The 18008-nt window shown below is 47.3% G+C and overlaps 1 protein-coding gene and 1 long non-coding RNA gene across 2 annotated transcripts in view; one reads left to right on the top strand and one right to left on the bottom strand.

Annotated features, from left to right (window-relative positions):
- Positions 1-8404: 8404 nt before the first annotated feature.
- Positions 8405-18008, bottom strand: part of LOC135283797 (leucine-rich repeat-containing protein 75A-like) — a 57856-nt gene continuing 48252 nt past the window's right edge. The window contains exon 4 of the mRNA XM_064394900.1: positions 8405-10485. Coding sequence (XP_064250970.1) covers positions 9906-10485 — 580 coding nt within the window. The 3' untranslated portion in view covers positions 8405-9905. The remainder of the gene's footprint in view (positions 10486-18008) is intronic.
- Positions 10282-16314, top strand: LOC135283799 (uncharacterized). Its single transcript, XR_010349432.1, has 3 exons — positions 10282-10388; positions 15478-15635; positions 16028-16314. It is a non-coding gene; the product is annotated as an uncharacterized LOC135283799 (long non-coding RNA).

Consider the following 18008-nt stretch of genomic DNA (forward strand, 5'->3'; position numbering starts at 1 on the left):
GTCAGTAGAACTGGCAGGATATAACACTTCAGTGCTCCAAACATCCAGACTGATGGTGCTGAGCCCTCTGCCCACCTGGTGTCAGCAGTGAAGATTTTAGGGTGTGCTTTTTGCAGAGGCCTTTTGCAAAATTTAATTAATTAAATAATTCCTCACGAGCCTGTGGTCACTGCCAAGGGGGATCCCAGTGTTCACTGCCCAGCTCCAAGTGGGAGAGCTGTGGATTGGTTTTGCCTGCCCTGTGGAGTTCAGGTGAAGATCTGAATTGCTTTTAATTTAGATTTTCCGACTGAAAGGTGCTGTGAGCTGGTGCTGCTCATGTGGCACCACAGGGCAGTGTCCCTGTCCCTCCCAAAGCACAGGTGGCTCTGCTGCCTGAGGTATAAATTGTATGAAATGTTGAATTTCAGGAATCAGGCTCTGTTTTTCAGAGAAATCTCCTGGTTCTACAACATGCAGGCAAATTAATCTGGATTTTTTTTTCCTAGAATTTTTACTGTAGTACATCCAGGGCTTAATAAAAGCATTCAGCCTGGGCAATGGAGTAGGTAAAACATGTTTGGAATTTATTAGTTGCTCTTTATCTGAAAGTATTTGAGCAGTATGAAGAACAGGTTACTCCACTGCTTAATTAAAATTTAAAGTTACATTCTGTTCCTGGTGTTCAATGAAACAAAGTTTATTTTTGCCTCATTTTAAGAGCTGGTGTATTAGAACATGTTGCCATTTCTTATAACGTGCACTGGGAATAGAAATGGGTTTAAAGCTCTCAAAAAGCACCAGGATCCTCTTTTTCAAAAATGTGAATCTGCAGACCATGGAGGTAAAAGCAGCCACATGCCCTCAGCAAACAGAAATAATCACCAAATTGTTTAAGGAGCTGTTTAATTTGCTCAAGGAAGGTTTGCTGCAACTTGTTTTAGAATTCTTGCTTTCTAGTGTTAGAGTTTTCTCATTGAGAGAGCAAAATTGATCTGGGGAAACTTAAACACTGAATTTACCTGGGTTTATTGAGGGTGCAGTTGGTGGTATCTGTTGGGAATATAGATAAATGAGATAAATATTCATGAGTTTCATTTTAGCATCACTTGTTTATTGTTCTAATCAAAACCAAAGTTCCTCAGCAGGGATCCTCCAGCAGGCTGGGTTTTTGCTGAGATTAATGAATGGAAAAGTGTTATTTCTGTTAGAAAATGGTGCCTTTCAAACATAACAAATGCCCTCAACATTTTACTGTGATCTTCCAGGGGAGCACAGATAATTTCATGGTGCTTGAGGGGAAGGGAAATAAAACCATTCTGTTTTGATTACATTTGGAGCACTTAAAACTTAGTGTTGGGGAATAAACAGCAGACAAAAATCTGGTTTTAAAACACAATTATTTTGGATTTTCTAAAGGTTTAGAAAGAACAGTTGGCAGAAATCCCTTTGGCACTCAACAGCAGCCAACAACCCTGGATAAATCTAAAATAGATGAAAAGATTAAAGCAGAAAGGAAGAAAATATGCAGCAAAGGAAAGAATGGCTGAGTGCCAGCTTTTAGCAATAAGAGATGGCAGTGCCACGTCTGAAATCAGTGTTTGAGAGAAAACATGGAGATTATCCCCAAAATCTGCAGTGGAGCTGCTGGAGAGGGGCTGGAATGGAGGAGGAGAGGGATCCCCAGGGGCAGAGCTGCCTCTCTGGAAATCACAAGCTTCCCATTTCACATAAATGCTGGTTATCATCCTCGTTTCTTGATTGGTATTGTAAAGCAATCACATCTGCAGCAGCATGAGCATAATCACTCATGCAAAGCCATAAATTACTGTAATTAATACATGCCAGCTATTAATGGCAATGTAAAGAGGAGCTCTCTTGGCTTGGGGGCTGCTGTTCCAGCTGAGGCAGTTTGGGCTGCAGCTACTTAATCAGAAGGGAGGAAGGGATATCCTGTGTGTGAGCTTTTCAGAGTGCAAGAAATCCTAAATATTGACACTTCACTCCTTTTCCTCTCCGAGCAGGAGGAAGAGCTGTCAATTTTCCAATTCTCCTTCATTTCAAAGGAGCTGCTGTTTTCCAGCATTGGTGTGCTGCAAGAAAAGCATCACAGGTTTGTTTTCTCCCAGCTAAAGGATGGCAAATGCTTTGTTACAATTTCTGAGATATCACAGGCAGCAACTCTTGAGCTTCTCAGAGCAAAAAATCAAAATAACCAGGGGGACTTTGGCCTTTGTCAGGCTCAGGGTGTTCCTGGCACCCCTCTGACCTTGTGCTGCCGGAGCTGGAGCACATTTCAGTGTTCCTGTGAGGAAGGACAAGGTTAATGCATCATTTAATGCTCTGCCAGGACAAACATTCCCCTTCTTTGTCTCTTTGTGTCATTAGTGCCTTAATTTTACGCTTGAAATCAGTTCCAGCCCTGCTGTTATAAACTGATCCTAGAACTGCTGAACGTGGTGAGGGTTGAACAGGTGGGACTTGATTTAGGCCATGCAAGGAGAGCTTTTTTAAAGCACGTTGAGCATTTTCTGCTCCTGTGCTCTAATTCACAGTCACGTCTGTCCTGACACTTGAGCCCACAAGGTGGGGCAGTGGCCAAGCTCAGAGCTTTTGAAATAAAAGATTTCTGCAGCCTTGGAGGTGCTTCCTTGGGGAAACTCGGTTTTAATGCTGATTCCTTCCCTGTTTCTAATAAGATTTGCAACTTTCATTACTGTGTAGAGAATCCCACACACAGTGATAATGTCACTCTTAATTAGTTGGTAATTAATGTGTCTCAGTGTTGGGCCAGCAAAGGCTCATTTGATGAGCTTTTGATGCTGTGCACACTTGCAGTTCATGGTCTCACCCCAAAGTGTTCCTGCTCTGAGTGTGATGAGGAGCCAAAGAGTTAAAACTTATTTTTATTTGATACAAATAAAGGATGATTTGCCCTTCATGACCCTTCCCTCCCATGCAGCTCAGGAGCTGCCAGGCTGTGCCTGCTCCAGGTGGATTTTGAGTCAATAAACACCCCCAGCCCAGCACCTGCATGGAACTGAAACCTGAACAAAATGCAAAGGAGAAAATCACTCAGTGGAGGCTGATTTCAAATCCCTGCTGTTTCAATCAAATAGAGATGTTAAAAGTTTAATCTCCAATAATTAAGACTTTTGTTTGTTAGACTCCTGTTAGTTTTTGCAAGTCAATACTTGGATTTTTTTCCATAACAGTTTTTGTTTGTAATGGTTTGTGGTAAAATCATTGCACAGCCCAGCTGCAACACGAGCTCTAAACAAATAATGATTGATGTTTCTGAAGCTGCCTTTGGCTTTCTGCTGGGCTCTCCTTGGTTTTCCTTATAATTTTGATTTATTTCCCAGATTTTTTGATTGCTTTCTTGCTCTTGCTTTCTCAGATCCTGTCAGATAATTGCTCTAGGTTTGACTTTCTTGGTTTTTTGTGTATTTTGTGCACTTGCAAACTGCACCTAAAGATTTGTTAGTGTTGGCTTTGGGTTTGTTGGGTGCTGTTGTCACTGAGCAGTGGAGTAGGCTTGAGATTTAACAGCACATTAAAGACAAACTTCCAGCTAAGCCTGAGGTTATCAGCCATAATAAAAAATAATAAATTTTCCTGGATAGCTGAAACTTTATTAATAAACATCTGAGTCAAGATAATAGTGGCAGCAATGGTAATTTGGCTATCAGCCCTGATCAGACAGCAAGAGCAGTGCTGGTGCTGAGATCTGTGAGCTGTTTAATGCCCCTCAGAGCAGCAGCAGCAGCTGAAATATCCAACAGAAATGTTTTACATCTGTGCCTCCATCTGACAATCCTGCAGCAGGCTGCAGTGCTGCACAGCCCCTGGCTGCAGACAGGAGCTGGGAGCCCTGCTGGGAGCAGGCACAGGATCTGCTCAGCCAGTGCACAGAGCAATTCTCTGAACTGTGCCAAATCAGGTATTCTATTCCTTTCATCCGTGGCAGTAAATAATAAACTCTTTGTGCTGAGTGAAATCCAGGGAATCCTGCTGGGAAGATGATGGAATTGTTTCAGAGCTGGGAGTGAGGTGGGAGCTGTGAAATGCACAGTGATGGGGAGCCCCTGCACCAAGGTAGCTGCATTTGAATTTAATTAATTTAATCTATCCAGGCACCTCCCCAGCAGCCTGTTTGCTGCTGTGTTTGGAGGAAAATGCTCTGTGCTTGCAGGAGGTGAAATAAAGCTTCAGTGTCTGTTTGGAAATGCAAAACAGGGGCTGCATCAAGGGCAGGGATTTCAAAGGTGCTGCTTTTGTGCTTCAGGAAGGTCTTTGGAGATGACAGCAACAACGTGGTGTCACCTGGCAACAGGTCAGAGGCTGGAGCTGAGGCAAGAGAAGGGTTTCAGGGAGGAGAACAGGCCTGAAAAATCACCAGCACCAAAGTGGTTTGAAGAATGGATGTGGCACCAGGGTGAGGGGACAGCTCTGGGCTGGTGGCTGCCCCTGCCCTGGGAGTTCAGCCCATTTTGGGGGCTGGCACAGAAAAAAAGGACAATGTTTGCATTTCAGCCTCCAGCTCTGCTGTTTCTGTGCCTGTGGTGGAGGGGAGCTCTGAGCCTGCAGGAAAGCAGAGCTTGGGAAAATCCTGAGCCTTGGAATCGATCATTTAACAAGCAGGTGGGTACAGTGAAGATGAAACAACAACAAAAAAGGAATGGTGAAGTTCTCCTCTTGGAAAGTGATGTGTAAGTGCACACAGCCCCAGGAGAGGCCTTTTATTCTGTGTGTTTGGAGCCTGTCCACCTCTGGGATGTTCTGCCTGTCCCTCTACTTGCAGAACTCCCCAGCAGTGGAATCCTGTGGGCTCAGGAGCCAGAGCCCTGGGGCAGCAGCTACCAGAGTGTGATTGATTCTTCAGTGCCTTGGTTTTCATTTCTGGAAGAGCTGGAATTGCAGCTCTTACCTGAGTGAGTTGCCAGACCAGGAGCAGCTGCCCAAGGGAAGCTCATTCCTGGGTGATGCAGCTGGGTTTCCACATCTGTTGCAGCCCAATATCCCACAGTTTTCCATCCATCCCTGACTCAATGTCTATTCCAGGAATTTGGGCCTGTAGTAAGATGCTTTGAGGTTTTAATTATGTAGGTTGTTGTTTAGGATGTTTGTGAGTGCTGCTTGCAAAATCCTGACCACAAAACACCTCCCCAAAGCCTTGCCCAGAGCCAGAGGAACCCTGGTTTCCCTGGAGAAGGACAGAGCTGACACGAGAGCCAGGAATAAAGTGGTTTTACATCACACACCTTGAAAATCCAGTGATAAATGCCCAGGCCAAACCTCCAGTGAATTAAATGTTAATATTTCTCTCCTCTTTTGTAAACCTCCAGTCTATTTGTCCTTCCAATAACAGCTCCCTGAGAGCTGCCACGTGCACTCACTGGAGGCTGGGATTGCTCATCCCAACCTGCTGGATGCAAACCAGCCCAAGGTTTATTTTCTCCTCAGACTGAGTTAATAAAACAGCAAAGAAAAAAGATGGCCCAGAAGCCACAGGATCAATAAGCTATTAGGAGCCAAGAAAACTCAGCAAACTGCTCACATAATTAAAGGCTGTGGTGAACAGGTTGCATCTTTTCTGACTCTATTAAATCAGGCCTTCAGTTTTATGTACAACCATCAGCTGAGCTGGAGGTAAAACCAGCTGTGTCTCTGTGTATTTACAAGGGGACATAAAAAGGGATAAAAAATAGGGGGATAAAAAAGGGGGGATGAAAAATGCACACCCAGAACTGCCAGAAGGGAATGCAAACAAAGCACCTCCAGTTGCCCATCCTGCAGGGTAACTGGGCCATGGGCTGATGGAGCTGGCACATCAGAAATGACACTTTATTCCCAAATACCTTTCCTCAGTGCCAGCTTGGGATCCAGGATTCCTGCAGTGAGCAAAGCTCTTGTGCTCCTCCTGGAGAACAAACCCTGTGCTAACATTTTACAGAAACAGATCCCAGGATGGTTTGGGTTGGAGGGGAATTAAAGCCCATTTCATTCCAGCATTCTGCTGGGGGCAGGGACACCTCCCACTAATCCAGGTTGTTCCAAGCCCTGTCCAGCCTGGGGATCTCCATCCATTTATTCATGATAATGAATTAATATTAATATTAGTTTGTCTGGAGCTGGGCCCTCCCTAGGAACTGAGGCTGGAGCCTGGCTGGAGGCAGTCAGAGCTCTGTGAGGGATGGCTCTGTCCTTCAGAATTTCCTGTTACAGACATTTCATAGAGCTGGAAGCTCCTCTCCTCTCACAGCCTGCTGGTGGAAATCATCCCCAGGCACAGAAAAACCCCACTGCCCTTGGAGTGGAGGAAAAGTGGGATCAAGGATGGCATCCTTGTACCAGAGAGGTCTGGAGGAGATTTCATCTGTTGCTCACCAAGGAACATTTCACTGCAGAGCTTGGGTCAGTTGTTTTTACCCCTTTTCCCTAAGCTTTGATTTGTGAATTCTGCTAATCAGGTCAATTACTTTCCTTGGCAATGGCACATCCCAGCCAATGGAGCAGGGGAGCCTTTGTGTTGGGTTGGTGTTTGGGCAGTTTTGGGTTGGCATTTGCTGACTTCTGCCCCTGAGCAGCAGCAGTGCTTTTGGCCTAAGTATTTTGTGCTTCTGGACATCCCCAGCAGCATTTTTGTGTCTCCCTCTGCTCTCCCACACACTCCCTGCTCGGAGGTGACTTTTCCCAGCCTCTTTCCTGCTCCCAACCATCCTCTGGCAAAGGAACTCTCATTTTAAATGAATCACCACCTTCAAACACAGCCAGCCCTGGTGCAAACCCTGCCCAGCTCACCCAGCTGGCAGGAGCTCAGAGCGTGGCACCAGCCCCTTCATGGCCCTCTCACCCCTCTCTCACCCCATTCCCTGCCTGCTGTTTCCATTCCCCTCGCTGTGGGCTCCTCAATCTGCACAGAATGATTTCCAATTACATTTTTCTTGCTGAGGCCATCAATCTCCTCCCCAGACTGGTTTGCTTGATGCCCAGGCAGAGCTGTGGTGCTGCTGGGGAGAGAACCAACCAAGCCAGGCTGAGGATTTTTATGCTTTATTTATTTTATGGTGGCCCTTTCCTCCTCTCCTGGACAAGAAATGACCTCATTCTGTTTTAATATTCTAACAGCAGCGATTTTCAGTGCTTGAATCCTTCATGTAAGGCCAGTTAAAAGCTTCTGACCCAAAGCAGCAGCCCAGAGTAGCCCAGGGAACATTGATTATATGTGGAGTGAGCCCTGAGCTTGTTTTGATGTTGATGAGCTGGGAAGGGAAGCTCTCACTCTGCTTTCTCTAAAAAAAAAAAAACAACCCAAGCAAACCCCACTCTGTGCTGAGCCCACAGGATCATCATTATCCTGAAGTGCACTAAGTGGATAATTGAGCTAATCCACACTGTGAGGGAGGCACTGATGAGCCAAAGCTTTTATAACCAACTCTCTACAACAGCTCTGCTTTTTTTTTTCCCTTTTTCCATGGAAGTAATTTGGTGCATCCTCCAGCATGCACGGATGTATTGACAAAAATCCCTTTCCAGCTCTTTCTCTGTCTCAGAAGGGCTGAATCCTCACTGGGCACAGGGACATTGGCAGTGCCAGTGGAGCAGAGGTGGCTCAAGCACTGCCACACCTGCACAGGGCAAAGGCTGTGGGATCTCCCTTTGGAGATTCTGAAATTATTTCTCCATGGCTGATGTGTTTCCCAGCAGGTGGAAGCTGAGCTGGAGGGAAATGTGGCAGGAGCAGCTCCTGGGTGGTTTTTGTCTGTGAGGGAATGGAGCAAGGCAGGAATAAAGGATGCAGAGCTTGCTCTAAGTGCAAAGTGCCTCTGGTTTGTGAATTTGTGATCTGGGGGGTCCAGGCAGCTCCTCAGGCCCCAGGTCCTGTGCAAATACTTAGCAGGGAATAAAAACCTTGCAGCAAGGAGCTTGTGATTGAAATAATTTAAACAGGCAGAGGGGCTTGAGCTGTGCACGAGGAGCAGAGCCCAGCACTGAGGTACCTGGGTGGAAAGAAGGAATTGCTGCATTTCTTTTTCCTTTTTTTCTGCAAAGAGAAATCTTGTTCTGAATTAAATCCCCCAAAGTTCCCCCAACTCCTTACCCCCCGTGGTTTGTGCTGGGACAGAGCCCCTGCTGCAATAAACAGCCTTTTATCCTTCAGGAGATAATAAACACCCTGTGGAGCACTACCCCACTCTCAGCCCTCCTTTCTCCTACATTATTTTATTTTGGCAATATTTTAAAGATTCTTTTATGATGCTTCTGTGTCCACCTTATGCCCACCCTGATAAAGCCAGCCCATAAGCTGAGCTCTTTATTTCTCAGCCTCCTGAAGCATCCAGAGCAGCAGCTCTCAGCACTGCCTTGTCCTCTGCTTTTTCCTGGGCATTCAACCTGGACAGAGGGAAAATTCAACACTGGGTCTTTATTAAACATTATCATTTATTTTGTTTATGGATAGCTCCTTTATTTCAAACAGAAATATTCCATATTCACTGGAAAGTTGGTTTTTTCATGCCTGTTGGAAAGAGTTAGAATTAAAAAAAAAAAAGGAAAAAAGGCTTGGATACATGCAAATCATACTGTTGCCAAATGTATTAAAAGTAGCAGAGTTTTTTCTAAGGTACCTTCTTGCAAATGGAGGGCAAACAACCACTGGCAGCCTGAAGCCCCTCTGGAAAAATGGACAGAGGCCATGGGACCAAAAATCTGTTTGCACCCAAAAAAAGCCAAGCTGGAGCCACTGCTGGAGCTGCTCAGGGAAGGGCTTGGGGCCAAGAGGCTCCCTCTGCAAAGGGAGCTAGCTCTGCTCCGTGGAACACCAAGGAGAGGAAGCTTTCCCCACTTTCCTGCCCTCCCCCAGCTTTGGGATCCAATGAAATTCTGGTTCCAAAGAGCCAAAGTGCACATTCCAGCACTGCTGCTCTGGGCTGATCCACTTCCCACTGAAAATAAACCCTGGCTTAGAAAAAAACTGGAACCTTTCAGGAGCAAAGCACTTCTGGTCCAGGGGGCAACAGCCATGGCCAAGGGAGCCCAAGGTTTTCTGGGGCTTTGAATCCCAGCTGGCTGTGTGGCAGTGACAGAGGGGATGAACCCCAGGCTTGTTTCACCTTTTTTAACCCTTCAGTACCGTGGTCTCTTTTGTCAGTGATGCTCCTGAGCCCTGACTCCAGGATTTGTGTGTCCCTCCCAGAACCCAGAATGGGTCAGATGCTTCCATCAAAAGCTCAGGAGTTCTTACAGCTGCTGGGAAACTGGGTTTTACTGGACAAATCCTGGGCAGGCACAGGTGCCAGCCTGGTTTTGGTAAGGCTGGAGGTGAGGGTGGTGTCCAGGCACGCTGCAGGCTGGGATTTAACCCTGCCCCAGGAAAACAAAGCTCTCCCCCTGGGCTGGGCTCACAGTACTGAGAGGAACACCCTGCTTGGTGTGTGAGCAGGTTTTTGTTGTGTCTCAGCAGCCGTGCCTCTCACCAGTGATTCCTGAAGTCAGGAGTGGGAAGGATTGAAGGTTTATCCCAGGCAGGTCCCTTTGGGGTGGCTGCTGTCTGTCCATCCCACGTGGGGAGCAGCTGAGACCCAGCACTGAGGAAAGGGAGCCCTGCCCTGCCCAGCCTGGGCACCTCCCTGCTCCCTTTCCTTGCCCTTCTGAGGTTTTGCAGCCCGTTGGAGATGCATTTCTGAGAGAGCCAAAAGCACAGCACACCACTAATGCTTCAAAACACCTGGCCAGCTGTTAGAAAATACAAACACTCTACGTGATCACTTTTATGTGTTCTTCGAGAAGAAAATCACTGACGTTCGTGGCACAGGGGGAAGGCAGCAGCTGGGACTCCTGGAGCACCCAGGAGTGGGAACAGACCCCCCCAGCTCTGAGGCTTGAAGTCATCCTTGCTCAAGGTGCCCAGCCAAGGGCTGACATCATGTCTGTGGTGTGGCAGCACCTTGCTCCGGGCCAGGGAGCTCCCCAGCCTCTCTGTCCGTCTGCTCCCAGCCCGTGCTGCCAGCCCGGCCTGGCGCAGCCCTCAGCTCCTCCTGGCTGTCCCCCAGCCCCTCCTGCCCCTCCAGATCGCTGAGCTGCCCCTCCCCAAACTCCAGGATGGTCGGCAAGTTCCCCTGCTTGGGGCAGCGCCTCTTCAGGCTGACCAGGAAGGGCTGGGGCAGCGAGAAAATATCCACGTTGTTACCCAGATCGATCCAGGTGACGCTGGGGAACTTCTTGGGGTCCTTGAGGGTCTCGGTGAGGTCCCTGAGGATGGCCTTGGTGAGGCGGTTGCCGTTGAGGGCCAGCGTGGTGAGGCGGGGCAGCCCGCAGAGCGCGGGCAGCAGCTGCAGCAGCACCTCGTCCGTCAGCTCCGTGAAGCACAGCTCCACCGTGTCGATGTGCTCCGAGCTGTGCTCCAGGTAGGACGTGACCCTCTCCACGTCCTTCAGGGTCAGGGGGATGCCTGACAAGTCCACGGTGTTGTCCTGGGGCTTCCCCATCAGCACGGCCTTCAAGCTGTGGGGGGAGGATGGGGTTAATGGGGGGGTGGCTCTGTTTGGGGGCAAGTGCCTGAGAGGGCAGGTGTTGGAAGGCTGGATGTTGGGGAAGATGAAACAGGAAAGCCTTATCAATATGATTGCCTGGCAAAAGATTCTGCCAGGAGTATGGAATATTGAATATGGAAACTGTAAGTGAGACTGAAATGAAAGCAAGCTTTGGGATACCTGAGTCACTGAACAACTGGAAAGCAATGGCATGGCTGCTGAAGGTAATTCCCATTTGATGGAACAATATCCACTGCTGCAGACAGGCCCAGGGGTCAGAGCAGGCCCTACTAGCTGGGCAGAAGGGGTACAAAGAGCAGCTTTTAGGGTTTAAAATGTAACACAGTATGGTAATGTAATGATTCCTACAGGCTGTATGTAAATGATACAGGATTAGTATCTTGTATTAGACTGGTTAGTGAGAATTAGAATATTCAGCACAGAAGAAGATTTACAGTATTGTAACGGGAACTTCTCTGTCTTTTACTCTCTTGTCCTCTCTCTTTTACTCTTTTGCTCTCTCTCATCCTCTTCACCACACTTTTTCTTTTCTCCTTCCTTCCTTCCTTCCTTCCTTCCTTCCTTCCTTCCTTCCTTCCTTCCTTCCTTCCTTCCTTCCTTCCTTCCTTCCTTCCTTCCTTCCTTCCTTCCTTCCTTCCTTCCTTCCTTCCTTCCTTCCTTCCTTCCTTCCTTCCTTCCTTCCTTCCTTCCTTCCTTCCTTCCTTCCTTCCTTCCTTCCTTCCTTCCTTCCTTCCTTCCTTCCTTCCTTCCTTCCTTCCTTCCTTCCTTCCTTCCTTCCTTCCTTCCTTCCTTCCTTCCGGAATTCCTTCCTTCCGGAATTCCTTCCTTCCGGAATTCCTTCCTTCCTTCCTTCCTTCTGGAATTCCTTCCTTCCTTCCTTCCTTCTGGAATTCCTTCCTTCCTTCCTTCCTTCCTTCTCGCTCTTTCTTTCTCTCCACCACTCTCTTTCCCTCTCTCCCTCCTCGGAGCCTGCTCCGAGCTGTGGCTGCAGCTCCCAGCAGGGCCCTGCCCCCAGCCTTGGCAATAAACCCCAGGTTCCACGCTCAGAGCTGTCCCCTCACCCTGGTGCCACATCCATTCTTCAAACCATTTTGGTGTTGGTGATTTTTCAGCCCTGTGACTGTCCCACCCCCATCACTCCTACACTGGATGCTGAGAGTTTTCAGCTTTCTGTGCTGAGAGGCACAGGGAACACTGCAAGTGACCTGAGGCTGGGGAGGAGGCTTCCAAAACTGATTGACAGCACTGGGATTTCATGTGTGGAGTTGGTTAGGAGTGTGTAGTATCACAGGTGGAAAACTTAGTGTTTGGGGTTTTAGAATATAGAAATAACTATGAGGCAAGATGGAGGTTTTAGGGTGGAGGCAGGTTGTTCTTTACGCCCTTCTTCCTTCTTCTTCATGAGTTTTGTAATTGGGCACTGCAGGCTTCCAGGGATCAGTCATTGGGTTAAAAGGGAAATAATCCAGGTGTCAGTTCTTAACTGGATAGTTTAGTCTTAAAAGACCTTGTAACAAGAGATTGTTGGTCATTTTGTGCCTTGCTCATGAAAGGCTGCAGAACTCATGGCTGTGAGGCTGCTTCACTGATAGGAAATAATAAACACCTGAGTCCCTACATGAAACACTACCTCAAGTGCCCTCAACCCAGACCTTGAGAGAGGTAGAAAAGAAATACAGAGAACCCACAGGCAAGGACAGGAGTTGTGGGAAATGGATTTGTAGAAAGTTATATAAAATATTATAATTAGAAAACAGTTGGCTTCTAGTTGTGATAGCATGAATTATAACATCTTTATTGTCTCACCCTTCTCATGAAACTAAAAATGGAACAAAAGTTTTCAAAACACCTCTCAGTTGCCCCATCTCTGGGGCAGGAAAAAGGCATTGTCCAGCAAGGAGTTTTGGAGAGGTTTTGTGGAGGATTTCAGCTGGGATTGATGGGACTGTGGGAAATGGGTTTGTAGGGAGTTCCCAGGGCTGGCTGAAGGCTCACACAGTGTGCATCTGTGTGCAAACCTTGAGATAAGAAATGCTGACTTAGGAATGCCATGGAAGAGGACAGACATTGTTGAGAGAGAACTAGAAGTAGAAACAAGTTTCAAAAGATGGCCTTGCAAATCAGACTGGATACTTTGGAGAAACAGAACTGTGAAAGATGCATTGTAGTGGCACCCACGAGGGGTAGTTTTAGATGATTGGCTTTAAGGCATGGTGTGGCAAAAAGCAGATACAAGAAACACTTATAATGTATTGTAATTAAAAAATAGTTAGCTTCTGATTGTGATGGTGTGAATTATAACACTTGTATTGTCTCACCCTTCTCATCAGACTGAAAATGGAATAAAAGTTTTTAAAACACCTCTCAGCTGCCCCATCTGTGGGTCAGGAGAAGGGTCAGAGGACATCCAGCAGCTCTTCTCTAGGGTGTCTGTGCTGCTGGGGGTCACTGAGACATTCCAAGGCTGTTTCATTCAAACTCACACTCAAACCCCATCCTTCAGGAGTGCCAAGTTCATTTTTATCACCCCTGGGTTAAAGAGGTTATCCTGGCTTTTCAGAGCCTTTCCTGCTGGTTTTAAGGGTGAGGATGCCCTTGATCAGACAGGCAGGACTTGCTGTGTGACATTTCCCACTAGGAAGCTCTTTGAGCAGCAGCAGTTCAGGTTTTTTGTCCTCTCAGCTGCACAGGTGGGAAACTGAGACCCCAAGCTTAGCAAAGGAAGAACAGGCACCTGCAGGGTGGTTTGATCCCACTGCCAGTGAGTGAGACCTGTCTCTCCTCAGCCTCACCACAGAGGAGATGACCCTACAAGAAACCCTCAGAAAAATACATGAATTCTCACAATCTCAGAGATTTATGAGCACGAGCTAGGCTGGAGTTTCACAGGTCAATTTATCTCCAGCAAAGCCCTGCTGGCAAACCAGGTGCTGAGGGTGTTTTGTTCATGAATTATCCTGGGTTCCTGAGGAGGTGGAAGGAGCCCTGTGACTGCTGTGTCAGCTTGGTGGCCTCTGGTGTCTCCCAAGGTGGCCAAGGAATGTGAAGCTGTGGAGAATTCTGTGATGCTGCTGCTCTGCATCCTCTGGGAGTGTTTTTTCCAAGCTCCCCCCGAGGGATGACTGCCCAGAGATTCCAAAGAAGGGGGAAAATGGGAGCTTTACCCCAAAAATCCACGCCCATGAGTTGTGTGCCAGTTAAACCCAGAGCTACTCCACATCCAGAGCTGTAATTTGGTGCTGGCAGCTGCTTCTACAACTACAGCCACAACATTTTCTGGGAGCAGCCCCATGTGGGATCAAGGGGATGCCTCAGTAACAAGTTTTACCCACCAAAAAAACCCCAAATTCCTCTTGTCTTGCAGTCTTTGAGCACCAAAGCAGCATCTCACCCCCAAATAAAGCACAGGGTACCCCAGGGAATCAGTGACAACCATTTAACAGCACGGCTAAAACACATCCAGGGCTTGATCCTGGTTTTATCCATTTTTTCCTGTGGGATGTCTGGTGTGGCTTTAAATAAGCAAAGTTAAGGAGATAACAAAGGGGGAATGGGGACAGCTTCAGGACAGCTCTTTTTTATTTTCCTGTTTTCAGTGTTGCTGCACATTTGTTCTTTCTCTTGAAGTGTGTATAGGATTTCTGCCAGGCAGGAAAAGGGGATTTCTCCTGGGGTTCTGTCCTTTCCCCCTGAGAGGGATTTAGCTGATCCCCAGTGGAACAGATTGATTCCCTTGTACAAGCTGCCTTTTCACCCTGCACAAAGATCTCCTGAACCCCCAGGTCAGAGCAGCCCTGGGCTGGTCCTGGGGGAGGCTTTGCCCTCCTGTCCCTGGGGAACCAAACAGGATTTCATCCAACCAGTCCCGTGGCTACTCTGAGCCAGAACTAAGTGGAAATAAGGGGGATATTTATGTTAACAAACAGCTGGAAAAGCTCCCAGCCCTGCCAGAAAAGTTGGCCCCAAACCTCAGGAGGAAAATCTTACCCATTAAACAAATCCCTCTGAGCTTGAGTGGGGGATCAGTTACACCCACTTGGTTTCATCCTCACATTTTACAAGGCTGTTCCATAGGGGAAACACTGATTTTTTCTCCCCCCCAGCTGGGGTTTTGCCCAGTATAACACCAGGATTGGGAAGAGAGCCCTTCACTAGGCTCACACACTGGCAGGATGCTGATTTATCCACGCTCACGCTGAGCTAAAAGCTCTCTGCCATGGAAGCAGATCAGAAAATGTTGTCATAAACAGCAATATTGATGTTTAGATCAAAGGGAAGGAGAAGAAAGGGGTTTCCTCCTGGTTTAAATTCATGGCACTGCTCTCAAGCGCTGCACAAATCGTGACTTGTGTCGTGTTCTGAAGGAAAATTGGGATGTTCAGCCCAATTCTTTGCTAAGGAACAGCTCAGGGAAAATGAAGAGGCAGCCCCAGAGACTGAGGAATTACAGCAAGAAATTTGTACAGACACCTGGTGAGAAAACTATTTATAAAAATGTCAGTGAAACATTACTGGATGTAATGAGTCAGTCAAAAAAAATCCAACACAACAAAAAAAGGTAAAATCCTGAGATAAAAGATTTGTCCTGAAATAATGGTGGTAGCAAGGATCAGTATTAAAGTCTTTTTCAAAATGCCTGCTCCAAATGATGGCAGTCAAACCCTGGAGTAGAGATTTGGGAAAGGAAGGAATACAAATGCTGCAAATTCAGTGATCATTTTGAGTAAAGGGTTGAGAATCCCCACCCTCAGAGGAGGAATCAAGACAAATAAATACAATTATTTAGCTGAAAGAGGGAATGTGACTCAGATACTAACACATTGTGTATTGAATATCCTGTATTACTTTATATTTTATATATAGATAAAATATATCCATATAATGAGTATGAATGAAACAGAAATGAGAATGAAATGCTCTTTTTTCACCCCTCTTAATGCAGGGTCTGAGGACACCTCCTGATGCTGAAGGACTGAATTCTTAGGGGACAAAAGGAGCTCAAATTAACCTCCAGCCATGGGATACCCCTGAGATCAAAGAGGTTGTGGGAGGTCCCAAGTGGACAGGGCACTGCTGTGGCTGAGAACATCCAAAGTCATGGTAGCGTTTAAAAATAAATAAATAAAAATTTTGCTCTGGACTAACTGAAATTGAGGAGCAGGAGCAATTAGCAGCTCATTTGCATGCAGCTCCTGCTCCAGGAGCCTGCCTCGGGATGGGGAGGGAAGGGAAAGGTCCTTGCTCTGTTTCAGAACCATCATTTCCCCCCCTCAAATTGTTTTTATTTCCTGCTAAACAAAATGCTAAAAATAAGCACTTGGGAGCAATCAAAATGCTTTGCTATAATTATAACTCTATTTAATTTAGGGGGGGGGGAAGTAAATCTGCTGTTGGAGGGCTCCATTTTCCTATCCCATCCTCCCCAAAATAAAATGTATTTATATCACCCTCCCAACGATATAATTTGCTCCCAAACCTCTGTTTTTATACAGAAATTGTTGGGATTTTCCCAGCAATCTCTACTCCAGTGGAATAAGGAGCTGCAGCTGACAGAACCTGGATTCTGCAGGAGAGGCAATTTGCACAAATGCCCAGAGAAAAACAATCAGCAATTCAAAGGAAAACATGTTGGGCTCCTGGCTTCTGGAAATGACTCCCTGGAAGAGAATTGGCCCAAAATAAGGATTTGTGTTACAATAAATGAGAGTTTGCCATAAAACAAACAGCATTTTCTTCAGATTCTAGCACAGGAGGGGAAAAAAAGGCTATAAAAGCTCTTGGAAATTGACTTTTATGATTGGGTAGATACAAAAGCACCCAAATCCTGTTGGATTTACATGAGCAACTCCCCACTAGGGAGAGAGGAAGCAGGGCTGGTTAGGAAAAGAACCTTTAAATCCATTTGCAGCCCTCAGTGTCCAAAGGGAAGAGGCCCCAGGAAAAGAAATTCCTAAAAATTTGCTCATAAAAACACCCAACTGGCTGCCAACACGGGTAAAAAAAGTGGAAGAGGAGGAAAAAGAAAAGGGAGAGGGATGTGATGGAGAACAGCAGTGCTGGCCAGGACTCCAGCACTTTTCTGGAAAAGCAGGATGGAGATTGCCCTAAAATCCACAATTCCAGCCTCTCCCTTTGGTTTTGTTGGTGCTTTCTTTGATTTTTGGAAGGAAGGACCCCGTTAACAGGCTGGATGTGACCCCAAAAGTGAGGGGAGAGTGTGGCTGCTCCTGCTCTGTCCCCTCACCACAAACTGGGCTTTGCCACGTCGATGGAAATTAGGGCTGGTGTTAATTATCTCCATCCCATTCCAGAGCCTGGGGAGTTTTGGGATGGGGGAAACACCCAGGAACAGCCAGGCTTGAGAGGCAATGGCTCCAATTCACCAAAATCCTCTCCCAGCCCTCAAATCTGCCCCTGGTGTTGGCAAACAACAACAAAAAAAAAGCAGGAAAAATTGTGGAGAACTCCCTTTATCCAGGCCCTCGCTGAGGGTTTGAGGTTCACACTTAGCAGAGGCTCTTTGTGTTTCCTGGTCCTTGAAATAAGTTGAATTCCATTCACACAAAGGGGAAAACCCCAGGATTTTTGGGTGTGGGGAGATGTGGGGAGAGAAATTTCAACTCTGATCCTCCAGCCCAGTTTTCTCATCAGAAACAAAAAAAAAAAAAAACAAAAACCCTCTCCCAACTGCTCTTCCTGCAATTAGGGAGTGATCAGCTGCCAAAATGTGTGCCTGGGGCTTGGCTTTCCCTAAAATGTTTATTTTATTGGAGCACAGATCACATTTGGAAGAGTTTAGGCAGGCTGAGGTCCCCCCTGCTCTGATGAGAGCCAGAGCAGCAGAGGCAGCCGCCAGCCCGGCTCCCAGGGTCCTGCTCGTCCCCCTCCCTCCTTGGAAGGGATTTTTTCCAGAGCCAGGAGCTGCCATCACCCCCTATTTTTCCCTTTTCCCCAAAAAATCCTTGGCAGGACCCTATTCCCAGCCAATCCTGCCCTTCCCACCAAAATCCCAACAGCTCTGGGGCCCAAAGTGAAGCCCAGCACAGCTCCTGCCACATTCAGGGATGGAGCACAGGGAAACTCCAGCTCCTGACCCTGGGCACAGCTGGTTTGGGGGCACAGGGACCATGGGATGGGTCTGGGATGTCCCATGTGGGGCTGGTGGCCTCCAGCCACATCCAGAGGGTCAGGAAGCCCCCCCAGAGCACAGAACATCCTGAGGAACATCCAGGGATTTGTGCTGGAGGGGCTGCAGCAGCCAAAGGAAGAGGAGATGGGCACAGTGAGGCAGCCAAGAACCTCTCACCTGACGTTTGGCCAGCTTTTAATCAGGATTTGTACATCTATCGAGCCAAAAAAGCTTTGTTTCACCAGGTTTTCAACACCCAGGTGTTCAGGTGGCCAAGCAAACCCTGCTCCTGTGGCCACCCTGGCTCCCTGCAGGGCCCACGCTGCCCCCAGGGGCTGGCCTGG

Source organism: Passer domesticus, chromosome 19 (assembly GCF_036417665.1).
Source record: "Passer domesticus isolate bPasDom1 chromosome 19, bPasDom1.hap1, whole genome shotgun sequence".
In the NCBI taxonomy this organism is placed as follows: Eukaryota; Metazoa; Chordata; class Aves; order Passeriformes; family Passeridae; genus Passer; species Passer domesticus.